This window comes from Ovis aries, chromosome 10 (genome assembly GCF_016772045.2).
Source record: "Ovis aries strain OAR_USU_Benz2616 breed Rambouillet chromosome 10, ARS-UI_Ramb_v3.0, whole genome shotgun sequence".
Taxonomy (NCBI): Eukaryota; Metazoa; Chordata; class Mammalia; order Artiodactyla; family Bovidae; genus Ovis; species Ovis aries.
This window is the reverse complement of record NC_056063.1, coordinates 70,471,618-70,498,776: the sequence shown is the minus strand read 5'-3', so window position 1 is coordinate 70,498,776 and position 27,159 is coordinate 70,471,618. Positions and strand designations below refer to the sequence as shown.

General features: G+C 40.3%; 1 protein-coding gene across 1 annotated transcript in view; it reads right to left on the bottom strand.

Annotated features, from left to right (window-relative positions):
* Positions 1-27,159, bottom strand: part of LOC101106781 (ATP-binding cassette sub-family C member 4-like) — a 321,113-nt gene that overhangs the window by 198,865 nt on the left and 95,089 nt on the right. The window contains exons 6-8 of the mRNA XM_042254990.2: positions 23,207-23,370; positions 21,922-22,047; positions 20,534-20,783 (exon numbers count right to left, since the gene is read on the bottom strand). Coding sequence (XP_042110924.1) covers positions 20,534-20,783; positions 21,922-22,047; positions 23,207-23,370 — 540 coding nt within the window. The remainder of the gene's footprint in view (positions 1-20,533; positions 20,784-21,921; positions 22,048-23,206; positions 23,371-27,159) is intronic.

Sequence of the window (27,159 nt, the reverse complement as noted above, 5' to 3'; positions counted from 1 at the left end):
CACATATCAGATCTCATTCTAAATTGCCTGGACCATTGGCAAAGGGCAATGATTCCATCAACTCTTTAATTGCTTTTCTTACTCCTTATGAATTTTATCAACTCACGCATATAAATATACATGGCTTGATGAATAAATTTCCACTATCCAGACAAGAGGCCAGAAATATTGTTTCTGCCTACCCTATATATACTCTTACTCACCACATTCCTACAACTACAGGGGTTAATCCCAGAGGCCTTTATCCCAGTGATACTTGGCAGACTGATATTACTTATATCCCTTCTTTTGGACGTTTGGGAGCTGTTCATATTTCTGTTGATACATATATGGGCATGATTTATGCTTTTGCTCATTCTGAAGAAACATCTGCTTATGTTATCTCACTTTTTTTGCAGGCCTTTTCTTACATGGGCCTACCAAAACATGTTAAAACTGATAATGGCCCTGCATATGTAAGTCATGGTTTTGCAAAATTTTTGTCTGATTGGAATATTTCTCATTCTACAGGTATTCCATATAATTCTCAAGACCACTCATTGTGGTCTTGAATGCACTCATCATACTCTAAAAAAATATGTTATTTAAACAGAAAGGGGGAGAAAAGTATGGCATACTGATGACACCAAAAGAGAAATTAGCCCAAGCTAATTTACCTTAAATTTTTTGGATTTACAATTGGATCATACAACGCCAGCAACAACATTACATTTTCAGAACACCATTCTTAGTAAAAACTATATTCCTGGTCAAATGATTGCAGTTAATACTCCAGTATGGTTGGAAAATGCTATGAACAATTGGTGTAAGGGCTTTAGACTTTAAAAAGGATAAGGTTATGCTCTTGTCATTTCAGATGATGGACAACACCATTGGATACCAAGAAGGCATATCAAAGTAAGGAAAAAAGAGGACATGGTTTGACATCAATCCTCCGGGAGAGCCGCCAGTGATGGGGATAACAAAACTGATAATCAGCAACTGCCCTGAATCAGCTCCAAGGACCGACAAAGCCAAACCACCCACTTGGGGTCAATTGAAGAAATTGACCATTGAATAGGAAAAATTGGTCAAAGAACAGGGACAGCCTTTGACCTCAGCTACCTTGCTCTTGGCTATGTTATCTGTGGTAACTACCATGGTAGATGCCAATCATACTTATTGGGCATATGTGCCCAATCTTCCCCTATTAAGGCCAATTACGTGGGAGGATTCTTCTGTTCCAGTTTTCATAAATGACTCTTCTTGGTTACCCAGATCTTTTGACCCGAGCCTTCCTTTAAAACCAGAAGAAGAGGCCTGACAACTTTCAAATGTTAGTGTTAATTATACTGTGGGAACAGATCTTACCCCTATATGTATAGGAGTGGAAACTCATTGTCTTAAAAGAGGATTACAAAGTGGTAATCTATAGTTAAAGAACCTCAAGGGAACAAAACTCATTTTTTCTTATTAGAAGCATTTCATTTAATATCACAGGAGAAAATACTACTATGTTTCCACCCCATCTACCTAACTGAATTATTTCTATAAAATCTGGAATGGAACATTGGGTACAATGGAAATTATGTTAAGCTAATACTGGACACATTATGGCCAATACTTCTGGTGGAGAAATTATTGATTGGCCTCCCAAAGGAGATCCTTTGGACAAAAATAATAACTTGGATTTGCCTATATTGTTAAATAATACTTTAGACTCTATCAATAACATTGTTATTAGCTCTATATATTGGCATGGAAGGAGTTTCTCCCCTCCCTTACCTAAATCACCTTATGTGCCTTTACATTCAGAATTGTGGAAAATATCAGCTGCCTTCCAACCCATAACAGCATGGAAGGGGCAATTTAATTCTATAGCATCTGGTCATTCCTTACATTTTGATAAAAATGCAACCCATTGGATTAAAGCATCTGTTCATTTACCTTTTGTATTTTTTTATAGGACCTACTTTTTATAATGCCTCTTCTGGGTTACTTGTCAAAATTATTCCTTTTACACTTGTATCAATTCTTCTCTCCAATTTCAGAATGACTATTCTCTATATATTCTAAAAATCAGATCTGGAGTATGGCTTCCCGTAAAAATGAATAGACCATGGCAGGCTACCCAAGGGTCTGTATTGTAGAAGAAATCCTTAAGAAAGTGTTAAAACACACTGAACGATTTATTGGACTGTTAATTGCTGCCGTTTTAGGAATTATTGCTATAGCTACTACAGCAGCTGTAGCAAGAGTGGCATTACTTTAGAGTGAACAGACTGTGCACTTTCTGCAAGAATGGCATAAAGACTGATGTTCTTTGGTCTACCCAGAGAAAAATGGATGGAAAATTAGCTGCACAAATGGCTGATTTACAACAGGTTTTTATACTACTAGGTGATCGAGTAAAGCAGCTGCGACCTGGCGCTCTAAGTGCGGCTGAGAGGAGTTGCCCCACATCCAAGGTCAGGGGCAGCAGCCAAGAGTGCCAGGCAACGGCGCAGGAACGGCCAAGAGGAGACACCCCGCGTCCGAGGCCAGGGGCGGTGGCCAAGAGGAGCTACCCACGTCCGAGGCCAGGGGCGGCGCCGAGAGGAGCTACCCTGTGTCCCAGGTCGCGGTGGCCAGGAGAAGCCACCTCGACCCCGAGGCCAAGGGCAGTGGCCCTGAGGAGCCACCCCGCACCCAAGGCCGGGGCGGCGGCTGGGAGGAGCAACCCGTGATGCAGGAGGGCCCAGAGGAGCTAGCCCACATTGAAGGTCAGGAAGGGCGGTGGTAAGGAGATACACCTTGTCCTACTAAGGAGCAGCGGCTGTGCTTTGCTGGAGCAGCCATCAAGAGATACCCCACACCCAAGGTAAGAGAAACCCAAGTAAGATGGTAGGTGTTGAAAGAGGACATCAGAGGGCAGACACACTGAAACCATACTCACAGAAAACTAGCCAATCTAGTCACACTAGGACCACAGCCTTGTCTAACTCAATGAAACCAAGCCAAGCCCAAGGGGCAACCGAAAATGGGTGGGTCATGGTGGAGAGGTATGACAGAATGTGGTCCACTGGAGAAGGGAATCGCAAACCACTTCAGTATTCTTGCCTTGAGAACCCCATGAACAGTATGAAAAGGCAGAATGATAGGATACTGAAAGAGGAACTCCCCAGGTCATTATGTGCCCAATATACTACTGGAGATCAGTGGAGAAATTACTCCAGAAAGAATGAAGGGATGAAGCCAAAGCAAAAACAATACTCAGCTGTGGATGTGACTGGTGATAGAAGCAAGGTCTGATGCTATAAAGAGCAATATTGCATAGGAACCTGGAATGTCAGGCCCAGAATCAAGGCAAATTGGAAGTGGTCAAACAAGAGATGGCAAGAGTGAACGTCAACATTCTAGGAATCAGCGAACTAAAATGGACTGGAATGGGTGAATTTAACTCAGATGACCATTATATCTACTACTGCAGGCAGGAATCCCTCAGAAGAAATGGAGTAGCCATCATGGTCAACAAAAGAGTCCAAAATGCAGTACTTGGATGCAATCTCAAAAATGACACAATGATCTCTGTTCGTCTCCAAGGCAAACCATTCAATATCACAGTTATCCAAATCTATGCCCCAACCAGTAATGCTGAAGAAGCTGAAGTTGAACGGTTTTATGAAGACCTACAAGACCTTTTAGAACTAACACCCAAAAAAGATGTCCTTTTCATTATAGGGGACTGGAATGCAAAAGTAGGAAGTCAAGAAACACCTGGAGTAACAGGCAAATTAGGCCTTGGAATGCAGAATGAAGCAGGGCAAAGACTAATAGAGTTTTGCCAAGAAAATACACTGGTAATAGCAAACACCCTCTTCCAACAACACAAGAGAACACTCTACACATGGACATCACCAGATGGTCAACACCGAAATCAGACTGATTATATTCTTTGCAGCCAATGATGGAGAAGCTCTATACAGTCAACAAAACCAAGATCAAGAGCTGACTGTGGCTCAGCTCATGAACTCCTTATTACCAAATTCAGACTCAAATTGAAGAAAGTAGGGAAAACCGCTAGACCATTCAGGTATGACCTAAATCAAATCCCTTATGATTATACACTGGAAGTGAGAAATAGATTTAAGGGCCTAGATCTGATAGATAGAGTGCCTGGTGAACTATGGAATGAGGTTCGTGACATTGTACAGGAGAAAGGAATCAAGACCATCCCCAAGGAAAAGAAATGCAAAAAAAGCAAAATGGCTGTCTGGGGAGACCTTACAAACAGCTGTGAAGAGACGAGAGGCGAAAAGCAAAGGAGAAAAGGAAAGATATAAGCATCTGAATGCAGAGTTCCAAAGAATAGCGAGAAGAGATAAGAAAGCCTTCTTCAGCGACCAATGCAAAGAAGTAGAGGAAAAGAACAGAATGGGAAAGACTAGAGATCTCTTCAAGAAAATTAGAGATACCAAGGGAACATTTCATGCAAAGATGGGCTCGATAAAGGACAGAAATGGTATAGACCTAACAGAAGCAGACGATATTAAGGAGAGGTGGCAAGAATACACAGAAGAACTGTACAAAAAAGATCTTCACAACCCAGATAATCATGATGGTGTGATCAATCACCTAGATCCAGACATCTTGGCATGTGAAGTCAAGCAGGCCTTGGAAAGCATCACTACGAACAAAGCTAGTGGAGGTGATGGAATTCCAGTTGAGCTGTTCAAATCCTGAAAGATGATGCTATGAAAGTGCTGCACTCAATATGCCAACAAATGTGGAAAACTCAGCAGTGTCCACAGGACTGGAAAAGATCAGTTTTCATTCCAATCCCAAAGAAAGGCAATGCCAAAGAATGCTCAAACTACCGCACAATTGCACTCATCTCACATGCTAGTAAAGTAATGTTCAAACTTCTGCAAGCCAGGCTTCAGCAATACGTGAACAGTAAACTTCCAAATGTTCAAGCTGGTTTTAGAAAAGGCAGAGGAACCAGAGATCAAATTGCCAACATCCCCTGGATCATGGAAAAAGCTAGAGAGTTCCAGAAAAACATCTATTTCTACTTTCTTGACTATGCCAAAGCCTTTGACCGTGTGGATCACAATAAACTGTGGAAAATTCTGAAAGAGATGGGAATACCAGACCACCTGACCTGCCTCTTGAGAAATCTGCATGCAGGTCAGGAAGCAACAGTTAGAACTGGACATGGAACAACAGACTGTTTCCAAATAGGAAAAGGAGTACGTCAAGGCTGTATATTGTCACCCTGCTTATTTAACTTATATGCAGAGTACATCATGAGAAATGCTGGGCTGGAAGAAGCACAAGCTGGAATCAAGATTGCCGGGAGAAATATCAATCACCTCAGATATGCAGATGACACCACCCTTATGGCAGAAAGTGAAGAGGAACTAAAAAGCCTCTTGATGAAAGTGAAAGTGGAGAGTGTAAAAGTTGGCCTAAAGCTCAACATTCAGAAAATGAAGATCATGGCATCTGGTCGCATCACTTCATGGGAAATAGATGGGGAAACAGTGGAAACAGTGTCAGACTTTATTTTGGGGGGTCCAAAATTACTGCAGATGGTGAATTCAGCCATGAAATTAAAAGACACTTACTCCTTGGAAGAAAAGTTGTGACCAACCTGGATAGTATATTCAAAAGCAGAGACATTGCTTTGCCAACAAAGGTCCATCTAGTCAAGGCTATGGTTTTTCCAGCAGTCATGTATGGATGTGAGAGTTGGACTAGGAAGGCTGAGCGCTGAAGAATTGATACTTTTGAATGTGGTGTTGGAGAAGACCCTTAAGAGTCCCTTGGACTGCAAGGAGATCCAACCAGTCCATTCTGAAGGAGATCAGCCCTGGGATTTCTTTGGAAGGAATGATGCTAAAGCTGAAACTCCAGTACTTTGGCCACCTCATGCGAAGAGTTGACTCACTGGAAAAGACTCTGATGCTGGGAGGGATTGGGGGCCGTAGGAGAAGGGGACAACCGAGGATGAGATGGCTGGATGGCATCACGGACTCTATCGATGTGAGTCTGAGTGAATCCGGGAGATGGTGATGAACAGGGAGGCCTGGCGTGCTGCAGTTCATGGGGTCGCATAGAGTCGGACACGACTGAGCAAGTGAACTGAACTGAACTGAAAAACAGATTCGTCTTAAGTGTGATTGGAACATAACTTCTTTTTGTGTCACTCTTCACAAATATAATGAATCTTCATTTCATTGAGACATAGTTAAACAACACCTCTTAAATCAAGGTAATGTATCTCTGGATATTAATAACTTACAGCAAGAGATTATGGAAACTTTCTCTCAGAAACTACACCTTTTGCAAGGATGTAATCTGCTGGAAGCAGCAGGAAATGGAATTTCTCAATTAAATCCCATTCCACACTTGACAACTATCAATGGCTGGTTTTATGTTAATTTTTAGATGTCTTATTTTCTGTTTCTACATAGTCTGGAGGTGAATCACCAAGAAAGTCGACGGACAACAACAATTAGTGATTATCGCTTTGGCCTCTATGATGGACAACTATCATCAAAAATAAGCTTCTAAAAAAGTGGGGAGGGTGATATGTAGGGTATATGCTATGCACAGTCCTGTACTATAATTAAGAAGGCTTCTTTGAAAAATAAGAATGAGTTTCTCATGACCACCAGGCAAAGGGCCGGGAACAGTAAAAAGTACATTGTGGAAAAATATCTTGAAAGCAAGATGCTGAAGTAGTGATGTGATTGATGGAAAAATATTAGTGACTCTTCTCGTGACCAGAGCCTTGAGGGAGTTGCTGAGAAAGGTCGTCACTAGCTGAAGGGCAAAACATAGTCATGAAATGCCTGAAGGTTTGACATTGAGGACTGTGCGTTGTATATCACTATCACCGATCTGAAACTGTTAAAAAAAAAAAAAAAAAAGATGTCTTTAGAGCACACACAAGAAAGTAGATGTTAGCAATAAAAAGCCTGCAAGGATCAGGATCTTGCTTTTGTCTGCAAACGGCATCAGCCCCCTGATCCTCACCTTATTTCTGAGTCTTGCTTTTCTTTACTCCTCTGTGGCACTGCTCCCTCATGTCAGTTTGTTGTTGGGCTAGTCCCAACACCTAACCAGGAAACCTTGACAAACCACTAGTCTAATCCCACCCACAGGGACCTAGCTTCACAATAAAAAGGAACCACAAACTTCCAGCCTACAGTAAAGCCACCTCAAACACAGCAATCTAAATAAAATGAAAAGGCAGAGAAATATACAGCAGGTAAAGCAACATGATAAATGCCCATCAAACCAAAAAAAGAGGTTGAGATAGGGAGAATACCAGGAGAAGAATTCAGAATAATGATAATAAAGATGGTCTAACATCTTGAAAACAAAATGGAGTTACAGATAAATAGACTGGAGACAAGATTGATAAGATGCAAGAAATGTTTAACAAAGACCTAGAAGAAATAAAGAAGAGTCAATCAATAATGAATAATGCAATAACTGAGATCAAAAGCACTCTGGAGGAAACCAACAGTAGAATAACTGAGGCAGAAGACAGGATAGGTAAGGTGGAAGATAGAATGATGGAAGTCAATGAAGCAGAGAGGAAAAAAGAAAAAAAAAACTACAAGAAATGAGGACAACCTCAGAGACCTCTGGGACAATGTTAAATGCCCGACATTCAAACCATAGGAGTCCCAGAAGAAGAAAACAAAAAGAAAGGCCATGAGAAGATACTCAAGGAGATAATAGTTGAAAACTTCCCTAAAATGAGGAAGGAAATAGCCACCCAGGTCAAGAAATCCAGAGAGTCCCAAACAGGATAAACCCAAGGATAAAGACCCCAAGAAACATATTAATCAAACTAATGAAGATCAAACACAGAAAGCAAATATTAAAAGCAGCAAGGGAAAAGCAAGAAATAACATCCCCGTTAGGATAACAGCTAATCTTTCAATAGAAACTCTTCAGGCCAGAAAGGAAAGGCAGGACATACTTAAAGTGATGAAAGAGAAAAACATACAACCAAGATTATGATACCCATCAAGGATATCATTCAAATATGAAGGAAAAATCAAAAGCTTTACAGACAAGCAAAAGCTGAGAATTCAGCACCAACAAACCATCTCTTCAACAAATGCTAAAGGATACTCTCTATATAGGAAACACAGAAAAGGTTTATAAACTCAAACCCAAAACAACAAAGTAAATGGCAATGGGATCATTCAATTCAGTTCAGTTGCTCAGTCTTGTCTGACTGTTTGCGACCCCATGAATCACAGCACGCCAGGCCACCCTGTCCATCACCAACTCCCGGAGTTTACTCAAACTCATCTCCATCGAGTCGGTGATGCCATCCAGCCATCTCATCTTCTGTAATCCCCTTCTCCTCCTGCCCCCAATTCCTCCGAACATCAGAGTCTTTTCCAATGAGTCAACTCTTCACATGCGGTGGCCAAAGTATTGGGGTTTCAGCTTTAGCATCATTCCTTCCAAAGAACACCCAGGACTGATCTCCTTTAGAATGGACTGGTTGGATCTCCTTGCAGTCCAAGGGATACTTAAGAGTCTTCTCCAATACCACAATTCAAAAGCATCAATTCTTTGGTGCTCAGCTTTCTTCCCAGTCCAAATCTCACATCCATACATGACTACTGGAAAAACCATAGCCTTGACTAGACGGACCTTTGTTGGCAAAGTAATGTCTCTGCTTTTCAATATGCTATCTAGGTTGGTCATAACTTTCCTTCCAAGGAGTAAGCGTCTTTTAATTTCATGGCTGCAGTCACCATCTGCAGTAATTTTGGAGCCCAGAAAAATAAAGTCTGCCACTGTTTCCACTGTTTCCCCATCTATTTCCCATGCAGTGATGGGGCCAGATGATCATACTTATCAATAATTACCTTAAATGTAAATGGGTTGAAAGCCCCAACCAAAAGACAAAGACTGGCTGAATGGATACAAAAAAAGACTCCTATATATGCTGTCTACAAGAGACCCACCTCAAACCAAGGGACACATACAAACTGAATGTGAAGGGCTGGAAAAAGATACTTCATGCAAATGGAGACCAAAAGAAAGCAGGAGTAGCAATATTCATATCAGATAAAATAGACTTTGAAATAAAGGCCATGAAGAGAGGCAAAGAAGGATACTACGTAATGATCAAAGGATCAATCCAAGTAGAAGATATAAAAATTATAAATAGATATGCACCCAACATAGGAGCACCACAATATGTAAGACAAATGCTAACAAGGATGAAAGGGGAAATTAACAGTAACACAATAATAGTGGGAGTCTCTAATACCCCACTCACTCCTATGGATAGATCAACCAAACAGAAAATTAACAAGGAAACACAAACTTGAAATGATACAATGGGCCACTTAGACCTAATTGAGATCTATAGGACATTTCACCCCAAAACAATGAATTTCTCCTTTGTCTCAAGAGCACACAGAACATTCTCCAGGATAGATCACATCCTGGGCCATAAATCTAGCCTTGGTAAATTTAAAAAAAGTTAAAATCACTTCAAGCATCTTTTCTGATAACAATGCAGTAAGATTAGATGTCAACTACAGGAGAAAAAAACAACTATTAAAAATACAAATATAGCTTGTTAGGGATTGCATTGAATTTGTAAATTGCTTTGGGTAGTATACTCATTTTCACTATATTGATTCTTCCAATCCATGAACATGGTATATTTCTCCATCTATTAGTGTCCTCTTTGATTTCTTTCACCAGTGTTTTATAGTTTTCTACATATAGGTCTTTAGTTTCTTTAGGTAGATACATTCCTAAGTATTTTATTCTTTTCGTTGCAATGGTGAATGGAATTGTTTCCTTAATTTCTTTTTCTACTTTCTCATTATTCGTGTATAGGAATGCAAGGGATTTCTGTGTGTTGATTTTATATCCTGCAACTTTACTATATTCATTGATTAGCTCTAGTAATTTTCTGGTAGAGTCTTTAGGGTTTTCCATGTAGAGGATCATGTCATCTGCAAACAGTGAGAGTTTTACTTCTTCTTTTCTAATTTGGATTCCTTTTATTTCTTTTTCTGCTCTGATTGCTGTGGCCAAAACTTCCAGAACTATGTTGAATAGTAGCAGTGAAAGTGGACACCCTTGTCTTGTTCCTGACTTTAGGGGAAATGTTTTCCATTTTCACCATTGAGGATAATGTTTGCTGTGGGTTTGTCATAGATAGCTTTTATTATATTGAGGTATGTTCCTTCTATTCCTGCTTTCTGGAGAGTATTTATCATAAATGGATGTTGAATTTTGTCAAAGGCCTTCTCTGCATCTATTGAGATAATCATATGGTTTTTATTTTTCAATTTGTTAATGTGGTGAATTACATTGATTGATTTGCGGATATTGAAGAATCCTTGCATCCCTGGGATAAAGCTCACTTGGTCATGGTGTATGATCTTTTTAATGTGTTGTTGGATTCTGATTGCTAGAATTTTGTTGAGGACTTTTGCATTTATGTTCATCAGTGATATTGGCCTGTAGTTTTCTTTTTTTGTGGCATCTTTGTCAGGTTTTGGTATTAGGGTGATGGTGGCCTCATAGAATGAGTTTGGAAGTTTACCTTCCTCTGCAATTTTCTGGAAGAGTTTGAGGAGGATAGGTGTTAGCTCTTCTCGAAATTTTTGGTAGCATTCAGCTGTGAAGCCGTCTGGACCTGGGCTTTTGTTTGCTGGAAGATTTCTGATTACAGTTTCAATTTCCGTGCTTGTGATGGGTCTGTTAAGATTTTCTATTTCTTCCTGGTTCAGTTTTGGAAAATTGTACTTTTCTAAGAATTTGTCCATTTCTTCCACGTTGTTCATTTTATTGGCATACAATTGCTGATAGTAGTCTCTTATGATCCTTTGTATTTCTGTGTTGTCTGTTGTGATCTCTCCATTTTCATTTCTAATTTTATTGATTTGATTTTTCTCTCTTTGCTTCTTGATGAGTCTGGCTAATGGTTTGTCAATTTTATTTATCCTTTCAAAGAACCAGCTTTTGGCTTTGTTGATTTTTGCTATGGTCTCTTTTGTTTCTTTTGCATTTATTTCTGCCCTAATTTTTAAGATTTCTTTCCTTCTACTAACTCTGGGGTTCTCCAATTCTTCCTTTTCTAGTTGCTTTAGTTGTAGGGTTAGGTTATTTATTTGATTTTTTTCTTTGTTTGTTTCTTGAGTATGCCTGTATTGCTATGAACTTTCCTCTTAGCACTGCTTTTATAGTGTCCCACAGGTTTTGGGTTGTTGTGTTTTCATTTTCATTAGTTTCTATGCATATTCTGATTTCTTTTTTGATTTCTTCTGTGATTTGTTGGTTATTCAGAAGTGTGTTGTTCAACCTCCATATGTTGGAATTTTTAATAGTTTTTCTCCTGTAATTGAGATCTAATCTTAATGCATTATGGTCAGAAAAGATGCTTGGAATGATTTCGATTTTTTTTAATTTATCAAGTTTAGATTTATGGCCCAGGATGTGATCTATCCTGGAGAAGGTTCCATGAGCACTTGAAAAACTAGAACAAAGAATTTCAAGATTTGTATGGAAATACAAAAAACCTCGAATTGCCAAAGCAATCTTGAGAAAGAAGAATGGAACTGGAGGAATCAACTTGCCTGACTTCAGGCTCTACTACAAAGCCACACTCATCAAAACAGTATGGTACTGGCACAAAGACAGACACATAGATCAATGGAACAAAAGAGAAAGCCTAGAGATAAATCCACACACATATGGACACCTTATCTTTGACAAAGGAGGCAAGAATATACAATGGAGTAAAGACAATCTCTTTAACAAGTGGTGCTGGGAAAACTGGTCAACCACTTGTAAAAGAATGAAACTAGATCACTTTCTAACACCACACACAAAAATAAACTCAAAATGGATTAAAGATCTAAATGTAAGACCAGAAACTATAAAACTCCTAGAGGAGAACATAGGCAAAACAATCTCCGACCTAAATCACAGCAGGATCCTCTATGATCCCCCCCCTCAAGGATTCTGGAAATAAAAGCAAAAATAAACAAATGGGATCTAATTAAAATTAAAAGCTTCTGCACAACAAAGGAAAATATAAGCAAGGTGAAAAGACAGCCTTCGGAATGGGAGAAAATAATAGCAAATGAAGCAACTGACAAGCAACTAATCTCAAAAATATACAAGCAACTTATGCAGCTCAATTCCAGAAAAATAAACGACCCAATCAAAAAATGGGCCAAAGAACTAAATAGACATTTCTCCAAAGAAGACATACGGATGGCTAACAAACACATGAAAAGATGCTCAATGTCACTCATTATTAGCGAAATGCAAATCAAGACCACAATGAGGTACCACTTCACACCAGTCAGAATGGCTGTGATCCAAAAATCTGCAAGCAATAAATTCTGGAGAGGGTGTGGAGAAAAGGGAACCCTCCTACACTGTTGGTGGAAATGCAAACTAGTACAGCCACTATGGAGAACAGTGTGGAGATTCCTTAAAAAATTGCAAATAGAACTGCCTTGTGACCCAGCAATCCCACTTCTGGGCATACACACTGAGGAAACCAGAATTGAAAGAGACACATGTACCCCAATGTTCATCGCAGCACTGTTTATAATAGCCAGGACATGGACACAACCTAGATGTCCATCAGCAGACGAATGGATAAGAAAGCTGTGGTACATATACACAATGGAGTATTACTCAGCCATTAAAAAGAATACATTTGAGTCAGTTCTAATTATATGGATGAAACTGGAGCTGATTATACAGAGTGAAGTAAGCCAGAAAGAAAAACACCAATACAGTATGCTAACACATATATATGGAATTTAGAAAGTTGGCAATGATGACCCTGTATGCGAGACAGCAAAAGAGACACAGATGTGTAGAGTGGACTTTTGGACTCCGAGGGAGAGGGAGATGGTGGGATGATTTGGGAGAATGGCATTGAAACATGTATACTATCATGTAAGAAACGAATCACTGATTCGTCTATCTGATGCAGGATACAGGATGCTTGGGGCTGGTGCACGGGGATGACCCAGAGAAATGTTATGGGGAGGCAGGTTGAAGGGGGGTTCATGTTTGGGAACGCATGTACACCCATGGTGGATTCATGTCAATGTATGGCAAAACCAATACAGTATTGTAAAGTAAAATAAAGTAAAAATAAAAATTAAATAAATAAATAAAATAAACTTGAAATGGCTTAAATGTAAGGCCAGAAACTATAAAACTTTCAAAGGAAAAGTAGGCAGAACACTCTTTGACATAAATCACAGCAAGATTCTCTTTAACCCAATTCCTAGAGTAATGGAAATAAAAACAAAAATAAACAAATGGGATATAATTAAACTTAAAAGCTTTTGCACAGGAAAGGAAACAATAAACATGATGAAAAGACAATCATCAGAATGGGAGAAAATAATTGCAGATGAAACAACTGACAAAGGATTAATCTACAAAATATATAAGCAGCTCGTGTAATGTATCAGAAAAACAAACAACCCAATCAAAAAACGGGCAGAAGATCTAAACGGACACTTCTCCAAAGACATACAGCTACCCAATAAACACATGAAAAGATGCTCAACATTACTCATAATTCAGTTCAAAGTTCAGTCGCTCAGTCATGTTCAACTCTTTGTGACCCCATGAATTACAGCACACCAGGCCTCCCTGTCCATCACCAACACCTGGAGTTCACTCAAACTCACGTCCATCGAGTCGGTGATGCCATCCAGCCATCTCATCCTCTGTCATCCCCTTCATCTCCTGACTGCAGTCCTTCCCAGCATCAAAGTCGTTTCCAGTGACTCAACTCTTCACATGAGGTGGCCAAAGTATTGAAGTTTCAGCTTCAGCATCAGTCCTTCCAAAGAAAATCCAGGACTGATCTCCCTTAGAATGAACTGGTTGGATCACCCTGCAGTCCAAGGGACTCTCAAGAGTCTTCTCCAACACCACAGTTCAAAAGCATCAATTCTTTGGCATTCAGCTTTCTTCACAGTCCAACTCTCACATCCATACATGACTACTGAAAAAACCATAGCCTTGAATAGATGAACCTTTGTTGCAAAGTAATCTCTCTGTTTTTCAATATGCTACCTAGGTTGGTCATAACTTTCCTTCCAAGGAGTAAGCATCTTCTAATTTCATGGCTGCAATCACCATCTGCAGTGATTTTGGAGCCCAGAAAAATAAAACCTGACACTGTTTCCATTGTTTCCCCATCCATTTCCCATGAAGTGATGGGACCAGATGCCATGATAGTTTTCTGAATGTTGAGCTTTAAGCCAACTTTTTCACTCTTCTCTTTCACTTTCATCAAGAGGCTTTTTAGCTCCTCTTCACTTTCTGCCATTAGGGTGGTGTCATCTGCATACCTGAGGTTATTGATATTTCTCCTGGCAATCTTGATTCCAGCTTGTGCTTCTTCCAGCCCAGCATTTCTCATGATGTACTCCGCATATAAGTTAAATAAGCAGGGTGACAATATACAGCCTTGACGTACTCCTTTTCCTATTTGGAACCAGTCTGTTGTTCCATGTCCAGTTCTAACTGTTGCTTCCTGACCTGCATACAGGTTTCTCAAGGGGCAGGTTAGGTGGTGTTGTATTCCCATCTCTTTCAGAATTTTCCACAGTTTCTTGTGATCCACACAGTCAAAGGCTTTAGCATAGTCAAGAAAGCAGAAATAGATGTTTTTCTGGAAGTCTCTTACTTTTTCCATGATCCAGGGGATGTTGGCAATTTGATCTCTGGTTCCTCTGCCTTTTCTAAAACCAGCTTGAACATCAGGGAGTTCACGGTTTACATATTGCTGAAGCCTGGCTTGGAGAATTTTGAGCATTACTTTACTAGCTTGTGAGATGAGTGCAATTGTGCAGTAGTTTGAGCATTCTTTGGCATTGCCTTTCTTTGGGATTGAAATGAAAACTGACCTTTTCCAGTCCTGTGGCCACTGCTGAGTTTTCCAAACTTGCTGGCATATTGAGTGCAGCACTTTCACAGCATCATCTTTCAGGATTTGAACTAGCTCAACTGGAATTCCATCACTTCCATTAGCTTTGTTCGTACTGATGCTTTCTAAGGCCCACTTGACTTCACATTCCAGGATATCTGCCTCTAGGTGAGTGATCACAGCATCATGATTATCCGGGTTGTGAAGATCTTTTTGTACAGTTCTGTGTATTCTTGCCACCTCTTCTTAATATCGTCTGCTTCTGTTAGGTCCATACCATTTCTGTCCTTTATTGAGCCCATCTTTGCATGAAATGTTCCCTTGGTATCTCTAATTTTCTTGAAGAGATCTCTAGTCTTTCCCATTCTGTTCTTTTCCTCTATTTCTTTGCATTGATCGCTGAGGAAGGCTTTCTTTTCTTGCTCTTCTTTGGAACTCTGCAATCAGATGCTTATATCCTTCCTTTTCTCCTTTGCTTTTCGCTTCTCTTCTTTTCGCAGCTATTTGTAAGTCCTCCCCAGACAGCCTTTTTGCTTTTTCGCCTTTCTTTTCAAGACACATATCAAAACTAAATGAGGTACCACCTCATACCACTCAGATTAGCCATCATCAAATTACCTTCGAACAATAAATGCTGGAGAGGATGTGTAAAAGGGGGGACCCTCTTACACTGTTGTTGGGAATGTAAATCCATACAGCCACTATGGAGAACAGTATGGAAGTCCTTAAAATTCTAGGAATAAAACTACCATATGACCCAGCAATTCACAACTGAACATTCACCCTGAGAAAAACCATATTTCAAGAAGACATGTGTACCTCAATGTTCACTGTAGCACTATTTACAATAGTCAGGACATGGAAGAAATCTAGATATTCATTGACAGATGAATGGATAAAGAAATTGTGGTACATATATACAATGTAATATTTGTTGTTTTTCCATCACTAAGTCGTGTCTGACTCTTTGAAACCCCATGGACTGCAGCACACCAGGCCTCCCTGTCCTTCATCATCTCCCAGAGTTTGCCCAAGTTCAAGTCCATTGAATCAGTGATGTCATCCAACCATCTCATCCTCTGTTGCCTGCTTCATCTCCTGCCCTCAATCTTTTCCAGCATCAGTCTTTTCCATTGAGTTAGCTCTTCGCATCAGGTGGCCAAAGTATTGAAGCTGCACCTTCAACATCAGTCCTTCATATGAATAACCAGGGTTGATTTCCTTTAGGATTGACTGGTTTGATCTCCTTGCTGTCCAAGGGACTTTCACGAGTCTTCTCCAGCACCACAGTTTGAAAGCATCAATTCTTTGGTGCTCAGCCTTCTTTATGGTCCAGCTCTCACATCTATACATGACTACTAGAAAGACCATAACTTTGACTACACAGATCTTACATCTTGTTAGCAAGATGATGTCTTTCCTTTTTAATATGCTGTCTAGGTTTGTCATAGCTTTCCTTCCAAGAAACAAGCGTCTTCTACTATCAAGTCTGCAGTCACCATCTGCAGTGATTTTACAGCTCAAGAAGAGAAAATCCATCACTGCTTAGAACTTTTCCCCTCCTATTTACCATGAAGTGATGGGATCAGATGCCATGATCTTAGTTTTTTAATACTGAGTTTTAAAACAGCTTTTTCACTCTCATTTTTCACCCTCTACATATCATCTACATATCTGAGGTTGCTGATATTTCTCCCAGCATTCTTGATTCCTATTTATAACTCACAAATGCCAGTCTGGCATTTCTCATGATGTACTCTACATATAAGTTAAATAAACATGGTGACAATATACAGCCTTGCTGTATTCCTTTCCCAATTTTGAACCAGTCCATTGTTCCATGTCCAGTTCTAACTGTTGCTTCTCGACCTGCATACAGGTTTCTCAGGAGACAGGTAAGATGGTCTGATATTCCCAATTCTGTAAGAATTTTCCATTTTGTTTTGATCCATACAGTCAAAGGCTTTAGCATAGTCAATGAAGCAGAAATAAATATTTTTCTGGAATTCCCTTGCTTTCTCTAAGATCCAAAGAATGTTGGCAATTCCATAGAAAGGAATGAATTTGAGTCAGTTGTAGTGAGGTGGATGAAACTACAGCCTGTTATATACAGAGAAGTAAGTCAGAAAAAGAAAAATAAATATCATAAATTAATGCATAAATATGGAATCTAGAAAAAATGATATTGATGAATCTATTTGCAGGGAAGGAATGGAGAAGCAGATGTAGAGAACAGACTTGTGGACACAGCACAGGAAGGAGAGGGTGGGACATACATTGAGAGAGAAAAATAGCACTGACATATATACACTATCATGTGTAAAACAGAGGTGGCTCAGTGGTAAAGAATCAACCTGCCAATGCAGGAGACACAGCTTCAATCCCTAGGTTGGGAAAATCCCCTGGAGTAGGAAATGGCAACCCACTTCAGTATTCTTGCCTGGAGAATCCCATGGACAGAGGAGCCTAGTGGGCTACAGTCCAGGGGGTAGCAAAGAGTTGGACATGACTGAGCAACTTAGCTAGAGAGAAGTTGCTGTGTAACACAGGGAGCTCAACCTGGTGCTCTGTGACAACCTAGAGGGGTGGGATGTGGAGGGGAGGGAGGTTTAAGAGGGAGGTGATATATATGTTTAATTATGACTGATTCATGATATTGCATGACAGAAACCAACATAACATTGTAAAATAATTATCCTCCAATTAAAAATAAATAAATAAATAAATAAATAAATAAAATGAAAATAGGACTTCCCTGGTAGCTAAGATGGTAAAGAATCTACCTACAATGTGGGAGACCTGGGTTCGATCCTTGGGTTGGGAAGAACTGCTGGAAAAGTAAATGGCACCAACTTCAGTATTCTTGCCTGGAGAATTCCACGGACAGAGGAGTCTGATGGGCTACAGTCCACAGGATTGAAAAGAGTTGGAGGTTTAAGAGGGGATATATGTATAATTATGACTGATTCATGATCTTGTACAGTAGAAATCAATACAACATTGTAAAGCAATTATCCTCCAGTTAAAAATAAATAAATAAAATATAAACAAGAAAGAAAAAAAAAGAGAAAAAAGACTGGCCAACTCCAAACAGGAGGAAATTCTGTGTCAAGATCATCTTTGGACTCCAGATACATTTTAGCATAAAGTCTGGTGGTTTTAATCTTCTTTTATCTCATGATGGCTGGCAAGACTTTCTGGCTAACTTTGTTAATCAAGACTGAGTGTTCCTAATTATCTACAAGACTCAAGAGCCCAGACCAGGAGCCAGGCCAGCAGAGTCTACATGAACACCGGGCTGCGCTAGCCACAACTCCTCTCTTTAGAGAGCAGGCCTAGTGAGTCCAGTTGGGCTGGTTTGATACACAGACAGACACAGAAAACAAAGGGAAGATTCAGATCTATTTCCATTCTTGATAAGATCCAGCTTCCCTAAGTTGAAACACACTACCACATACACACACCAAAGATCAATGTTCCAGGAAGGCTGACCCCGGTCTCCTCCCTCCCTCTGCATTTCTCTGGCTTCTAGTGCAGGTTGAGCCACCCTGGGCCTCTGTAGGCTCCCAGACATTTCCTGTAACTGTTGTTTCAGTCAATCCAGTATGTATTTGATGCCCATGATATGTCCAGTATGGTCCAGGCACTACACTAAAGAATCAGACACAGTCTACCAGACACAGTCAGCTGTCACAGGGCTTGGAACACTACCAGGGAGTTAACATCAGCCCACCCGACATGATGCTGGGTGGCGCTGGACTGGCTATGTACATAAATGGAAGCCCTGGATCAGCGTGAATGAAAGTGCTGGGAGAGGCTCATGGGGCTACTGGAGGCTCTGCAGTATTTGCTTAAATCAATGAGAGAAGAGAAGGCGACCCAGGGGGCCCAACACAGTGAGCCCAGACCCCAAAGTGGGGGTGATTGTGGCAGTCACAGAGACAACCTAACCACCTCCCTCCCTCCTCACTTGTCAGAGTGCTGGGAAACAAACAGAATGGCCAGTGGAGCTAACAGTTAAAATTTTTAATTTTTCAGGAAGCAGGGAACCTTTGCATATCTTCAGAGTGAGACTAGTTGATGTAAATCACACTTAAGGAGTTACTCCACTTGGCAGAAGGTACTAAGAAGACAATAATGTAACAATCGCTAAGAAACCAGGCTTTGGGTAGAATCCTAGAATGTCATTTGCAGGCTATTTGAGGATAGATGAGTTGTTTCACCTGATACAGAAACCTGTTTCCTTAATTGTAAAGCAGGGACACATGCTAATCTCATTCAATTGCTGTCAGGATTAAATGAGAAAACCTGTAAGACTTTGTGTGTACCGAGACCACATAGTGAGCCCTGGCAACAGCGATCAAAGATAGTGGCTGTGTCAAAATCACAGCACTATAACAAAATCACAGCAGTACAGCACATGTATGAAGCCTCCATCTGGACACATTACCCTGTCATTGACAATGTGACTATGGTCCATGGATATTCCTAAGTGTTTTCTTTCAAGATGTGAAAGCTAAGGGGGAAAAAAAATTGTTGAACTGAATGGACCATCCCTTAACAGTGTTGCTAGAAGCCCCTGGCAGAAAGAATGACAAAACTCAGGGGACCAGAACTAACCCTGTACGACTGATGTGCTTTGTGAATAATCTTTTTTTTTATATAGTATATAGAAACTTCATCATTAAAAAATTCAACTTTTATCATAAGACCCAAAAATAAAATAAAATCACACCCAGATAAAATCACACCCAGACCTATCTAACTTCACTATGGATCTGTTACTGTCTGTCCATCACTAAGGAGAAGTACAAAAGAAATTAAATATTTTATAAAGCTCAGACACTCAAAGTCATGCCCAGGCTGGCTCACAAAGCCAGTTTACCTTCATTTTAGACCTACTTATAAACATTCAAGTATTTTAGAGCCTACTGTATGCCAGGCTCTTATTTTGGTGATGTAAATTATTTGCCCTTGGCAATACAGAGACAGAAAAAAAGAGACAGTGGGTATGGTGGAAATCACAAATCTGAAAGGAAGAAGCCAATTAGAGATAGGATTAAAGAGTAAGGGTAAAGAGGACAAGTCAGATCCAAAAGGCATGTTCAGAAATCAACAAGAAAACCATCTGTGGAGGAAAGAAACCATTTTTAAAGAGTGAATTAAGTGAATCTGAGGCCACTCTTCCTGTCCAAGGAGCAGGACCTCTCAGCAAGTTCTTTCCCTCCAGACTCAGAGAGGAATCCAATTCACCCCAGGACTAAACACGGTTGCTAGTCATTAAAGTTAACACAGGAGATGCAATCTGTTTAGTTCTTTTGCTTTTAGACATTTCGGTTGCCCTGCAGCCATCACTTGTACATCAAGAACCCTGTGCCTCTGCTACTGCTGCTCATAAATGAGCAGTGATCTTACATTATTTGTAATGTGATCTACCAAAGAAGAGAGGGGAGTACATATGACATATTGGAACAGCTACCAGCTATGTCCGAAAGCATTAAATCTCACCTAACTAACACACAGTGACACCAAATAAAAGGAATCATTTTACCTAAAATCTACCTAAAACTTTAAAAAGTTATGTCACCAAACCTTGATTCTTCGGACACTGGCGATTGTTTCTGCTATGTTCTCAATGGCTATAGGGAAGAGGAGGATGCCTGTAAACTGCACAACTTGGTACAGTGTTATGGCCAAAAACACTTGGTTAACTGTGATCATGTTGCCAAGAAGCACATAGGTGGTAAAGGTAACAAACAGGATGACTTTGCTTGCAGTGTCAAAGAATATCAAATTCATTCCATCAAGGTAGGAACTTCTCAGAATCTTGGAAATTTCCTTCCTGTAAAAGAGAGAAGGGAATAGATTTTAAAAGAAGCATCAACATCCAAGCTATGAATTCAAGTGCCCTGTGTGAGTGGCCCCTTTCTAGGGAGTGGACACAGATTAAGATGAACCATCCCTCACATCATGGAGACACTGTACAGTGCACACTTGGGGCTCTGCCCCAACCCAAGGACCACACACTTCATCACCACTTCACTCTCCCAACTAAATGGAGGCTTAATGTCACACTTTTAAACATTTTGGGTTAATAACACTTGAGTTTGAACATTCATTCTACAAACATTTGTAATCACAAGTCGTGTGCAGGGTACCTTGAGGATGACAGAAAGAGAGAACTTGTCCCTTCCAGGAGTTCATGAACTTAGAAAAGAAGATGAGCGACCCAGTGGTTATGATTCCATGCTTCTAATGCAGCAGCCATGGATTTGATCCCCAGTCAGGGAACTAAGATTTCATATGTCCACCAAGACATTAGACAGAGGCAGCCAGCATGGCCCCCATGGGAGCATAGAGCAGAGATGTGTAACCCAAAGCAGTAAAGTTAGGGCAATTCACACATACATGGACCCTGAGATGAGAGGGAGTCAATCAGGGTTGGTGGAAGCCAGAGAAAAAGGAAGACGAGAGAGTGTATTCCCAGCAGAGGGAGGGGCCCTCACAAAGGTGCAAAGGTGAGAGGTAACAGGGTGAAGCCAGAGAATTATGAATACCTTGTGCTGGAGTATAAACACTCATCAGATATTTAAATGAAAGATGGACAAAACTGCTATAAACCTAAAGCAAATTCAAAAGGAATGGTATTTTCATGGCTCTGGAATAAAAAATACTGATTCATAAAGTTTGGCCCAATACAAATATACAATCTCTACAATCTTCCCATTTGTTCTATATTAACATAAATTGTAGTTTTAGTTTAAATGTCATCAACTCAAATACTAACATTTTAGGATCATTGCTTCCTTGGGATTTGGGGTATTGATATGTGAAATTTCATTTATATATAAGAAAGAAGCATATATATTTTTTCCTTTAGGAAGATGGTAAATAAAAGAACAGTAATACTTTTAAACCATTCAGTAAAAACAGGAAATAAAAAAAGTACGAACTGTGGTTTGACATATACAGAAAGTTACCTTCTTAATCTGGTAATAAGCTCTGCAAATGACTTTTCCCAAGCATACATTTTTATTGTTCTGATGCCAGTTATAACCTCATTCATGGCCCTGAGCCTGGTGTCTGTGAAAGCTGCAGTCTTACTCCTAAGGGAACAAATGTGAGAGATGAGCCTTAGTGATCACAGCAAAAATTTCCTTACTGACAGCAGCAGTGGCACAGTCAGAAACCAGGGATCAAATTATTTCCTACAGCTCTCCTAGGCTGACAACATAGGCAGGTCCTACTCAGAGTACAAATGGAGGAAGACTTCAATTAGGAAGTCAACCATTCAGCCCAATTCAACAAATAACTTGGAGAACTTGCAGTATTGACTAAGGAAGACCTGAAGTAAGTCAAGTACAAACCACCTGCCCAAGGAGGTTGTGGTCAGGTAGGGAGGGCAGAAGACACCAAATCTAACGGAAAGACAATGTGCTATAATAAAATAGGATTAAAGTCCTGGGGAACAGAAAAGATGGGCCTGTGAATTCCACTGGGAAAGGAGAGCAAGAAAAGCTTCAGAGATCTGATAGCACTCACACAGGGCTTCAAAGGATAAGGAACATCTTTCTGTGGTAAAGATAAGAAATTAAATTCCAAGTAGAGAAAAATAACATGCATAAAGTCACCAAAAAAAGGAAAAGAGCTCAATGTGCTTCAAACAGTGCATCTTCATAACCTGACAATCTGAACAACACCACACCTCCAATCCCCTGATATATGCTTCAAGTCTGACTCATCACCATTAGACCCTTCATCACTAGACACTCTTTTATCACATAAGCTGCTGGTACTATGGGGCTTTATAAATGTATGTCTTTATGCCCTTGGAGTTCTGATAACTTAATGCAAACAATGAATTAAAAACAAGCCATGAACTTAAATAACTGAAAATGATCCTAATACAAGCATAGCAAAAATATATGCAGCTTGAATTGGGCCTATTGGATGATTACTATTTAATAATGTTTAAATAACTTGGACTTAGGTAAATTCTGCTTACAGACACTATACTTATTCAAGTACAATTCCAGGAAGTCAGGAAATGACTTCACCTTTCCCCCTTCAAGATCACTCTTTGGTTTAAGGATGGAGCCTCCACTAGCTAAGCCTGAAGGGTCTACAACACATGCAAAAAAGGAGATGATAGAAGGTTGTGTTTTTTGGTTTTTGGTTTTGTTTTTTTTTTAACAAAAGCATAGAGTAGACTGTGGATTCACCAAGTACATATCATCTATTTTTTTAAACCAGTGTTTCTCTTACCGGAGTGATAAAAACAACTTCCCAGAGAAGCTTTGCAAAAGCATAAAAATAATGAGGAGTGCCATCCCTGCAAGAGATGATATTCCTATTTCCATCCAGAGCAGGATGATCACTGTGATAGCATTAAGTGGCCCAATCCACAGGATGTGCAAGCGCATCGTTACCTTAAAAGAAAAAGACAAAATCTTCTTAGAACTGTATAAAAGCAAAACTATAAGCACACATTTAGAAACAATCTGCTCTGAAGGAAGAGACAGGAGCCTAAATAGAAATGATCTCAGTGGGTTTTAAACCTGCTGAAGCAGAAATCGAAGCATCCTCCCCAGATGATGCTGTTCTGGGGCAGCACAAGGCTGGGTTCAGGGATGTCCAGGGAGAAGCAGACAGGCACATTGGAAGGAAAATGATTTTGTCAACAACGCAAATGATCTCAGGGCATCCCTAAACTCTCTCTCTGTCCCAAAATTTAGACTCCTTTTTCCCTGGGGCTCCCTGAGACCCCAGGAAAGTCTACATTATGGTACCTACCACTCCCTCCAGTAATGACTTGTGTATTTACCTCCCTGATGGGCTTTGACTTCTCCAGGGCAGAAACTAAGCCTTATTCATCCCTGAAATTGAAGAGGTACCTGACTTCATGTCTGACGAATGAATAACTGAAAGACAAGTTGTTGTTGTTCATCACTTAGTCATTTCTGACTCTTTGTGACCCCCCGTGGACTGCAGCACACCAGACTTCCCTGTCCTTCACTATCTCCAAGAGCTTGCTCAAACTCATGTCCATTGAGACAGTGATGCCATCCAACTATCTCATCCTCTGTTGTCCCCTTCTCCTCTTGCCTTCAATCTTTCCCAGCATCAGGGTCTTTTCTAGTGAGTCAACTCTTCACATCATGTGGCCAAAGGATTAAAGCTTTAGCTTCACCATCAGTCAATCCAGTGAATGTTCAGGGTTGATTTCCTTTAGAATTGACTGGTTTAATCTCTTTCCTATCCAAGGGACTCTCAGGAGTTTTCTCCAGCACCACAATTTGAAAGTATTAATTCTTTGGTGCTCAGACTTCATGATATGGTCAAACTCTCATATCCATATAAGACTAGGAAAAAAAAAAAAAAACCATAGCTTTCACCACATGGACCTTTGTCAGAAAAGTGATGTCTCTCCTTGTTAATAGGCCATCTAGGTTTGTTATAACATTTTTTTCCCAAGGAACAAGCATCTTTTAATTTCATGGCTACAGTTACCATCTACAGCGATTTGGGAGCCCAAGAAAACAAAGTGAGTCACTGTTTCCATTGTTTCCCCATCTATTTGCCATGAATTGATGGGACTGGGTGCCATGATCTTAGTTTGTTGAATGTTGAGTTTTAAGTCAGCTTTTTAACTCTCCTCTCTCACCTTCATCAAGAGGCTTTTTAGTTCTTCTTTGTTTTTGGCCATTAGGGTGGTGTCATTTGCACATCTGAGGTTATTGATATTTCTCCCAGCAATCTTGATTCCAGCTTGAGCTTCACCCCCAGGATTCCACATGATATACTCTGTATGAAAGTTGAATAAGCAGGGTGACAATATACAGATTTGCCATATTCCTTTCCTCATTTGGACCAGTCCGTTATTCTGTGTACAATTCTAACTCTCTCTTCTTGACCTGCATACAGGTTTCTTGAGAGGCAGGTAGGTGGTCTAGTATTCCTATCTCTTAAAGAATTTCCCACATTTTATTGGGTTCCACACAGTGAAAGGCTTTAGGATAGTTAATGAAGCAGAAGTAGATGTTCTTCTAGAATTCCCTTCCTTTTTCTATGACCCAAGGAATGTTGGCAATATGATCTATGATTCCTCTGCCTTTTCTGAATCCAGCTTATACATCTGGAATTTCTTTGTTCCTGTACTGTTGGAGCCTAGCTTGAAGGATTTTGAGCATTACCTTGCTAGCATGTGAAATGAGTGCAACTGTGTGGTACTCGGAATATTCTTTGACATTGTCCTTCTTTGAGACTGGGATGAAAACTGACCTTTTCCAGTCCAGTGGTCGCTCCTTAGTTTTCCAAAGTTGCTGGCATTTTGTGTGGAGTACTTTAACAGCATCATTTTTTAGGATTTAAAATAGCTCAACTGGAATTCCATCATGCCCACTAGCTTAGTTGGCAGTAATGCTTCCCAAGGTGCACTTGACTTCACACTCCAGGATATTTGGTTCGAGGTTAGTGATGGTGCTATCATGTTTATCTGTGTCATTAAGATCTTTTTTGTAGAGCTTGCGCTTCATCCAGCCCAGCTTTTCAATTGATGTACTCTACATATAAGTTAAATAAGCAGGGTGACAACATACAGCCTTGACACACTCCCTTCCTGATTTGGAACCAGTCTGTTGTTCCATGTCCAATTCTAACTTGCTTTTTGACTTGCATATAAATTTCTCAGGAGGCATGTCATGGGGTCTGGTATTCCCATCTCTTGAAGAATTTTCCACAGTTTGTTGTGATTCACACAAAGGCTTTGGAATAGTCAATAAGGCAGAAGTAGATATTTTTCTAGAACTCTCTTGCTTTTTCTATGATCCAATGGATGTTGGCAATTTGGTTCCTCTGTCTTTTCTAAATCCAGCTTGAACTTCTGGACCATTCACATACTGTTGAAGCATGGTTTGAAGAATTTTGAGCATTACTTTGCTAGTGTGTGAGATGAGTGCAACTGTGTGGTAGTTTGAACATTCTTTGGCATTGAGTTTCTTTGGGATTGGAATGAAAACTGACCTTTTCCAGTCCTGTGGCCATCAAAATCTTGTGCACACCAGGAGACCCCACAGAGACTGAGCCAGTACCTGCCTTTGAGTGTTTCAGGGTCTCCTGAGGAGGTACAGGTCAGCAGTGGCCTGCCACAGGGGCAGGGACTCTGGGTGCAGCAGACTTGGGTATGGCATAAGCCCTCTTGGAGGAGATCACCATTAACCCCACCATAGGGCCACCAAAACTTACACAGGACTGGGGAAACAGACTCTTGGAGAGCAGAAGGAAAAAAAAAAAAAAAAAACCTTGTGTGCACAAGGACCAAGGAGAAAAAAGCAGTGACCCCACAAGAGACTAACCCAGACTTGCCCATGAGTGTCCAAGAGTCTCTGGCAGAGGCATGGGTTGGCTGTGACCTGCTACAGGGTTGGGGACACTGACTGTGGCAGTGCATACACAGGACCTTTTGAAGGAGGTCACCATTATCTTCATTCAGTTCAGTCACTCAGTCATGTCTGACTCTTTGCAACCCCATGGAATGAAGCATGCCAGGCTTCCATGTCCATCAGAAAATCGAAGAGATTGCTCAAACTCATGTTCATTGAGTTCATGATGCCATCCAACCATCTCATCCTCTGACGTCCCCTTCTCCTCCCTCCTTCAATCTTTCCCAGCATCACAGTCTTTTCAAATGAGTGAGTTTTTCCCACCAGGTGGCCAAAGTATTAGAATTTCAGTATCAGTCCTTCCAGTGAATATTCAGGACTGATTTCCTTTAGGATGGACTGGTTGGATCTCCTTGCAGTCCAAGGGACTCTCAAGAGTCTTCTCAATCACCACAGTTCAAAAGCATCAATTCTTTGGCACTCAGCTTTCTTTATAGTCCAACTCTCACATCCAAACATGACTACTGGAAAAACCATAGCCTTGATTAGATGGAAGTTTGTTGGCAAAGTAATGTCTCTGCTTTTGAATATGCTGTCTATTTTGGTCATAACTTTTCTTTCAAGGAGCAAGCATCTTTTAGTTTAATGGCTGCAGTCACCATCTGCAGTGATTTTGGAGCCCAAAAATATATGCAAAGTACATCATGAGAAATGCTGGACTGGATGAAGCACAAGCTTGAATCAAGATTGCCAGGAGAAATATCAATAACCTCAGATATGCAGATGACACCACAATTAAGGAGAAAGTGAAGAAGAACTAAAGAGCCTCTTGATAAA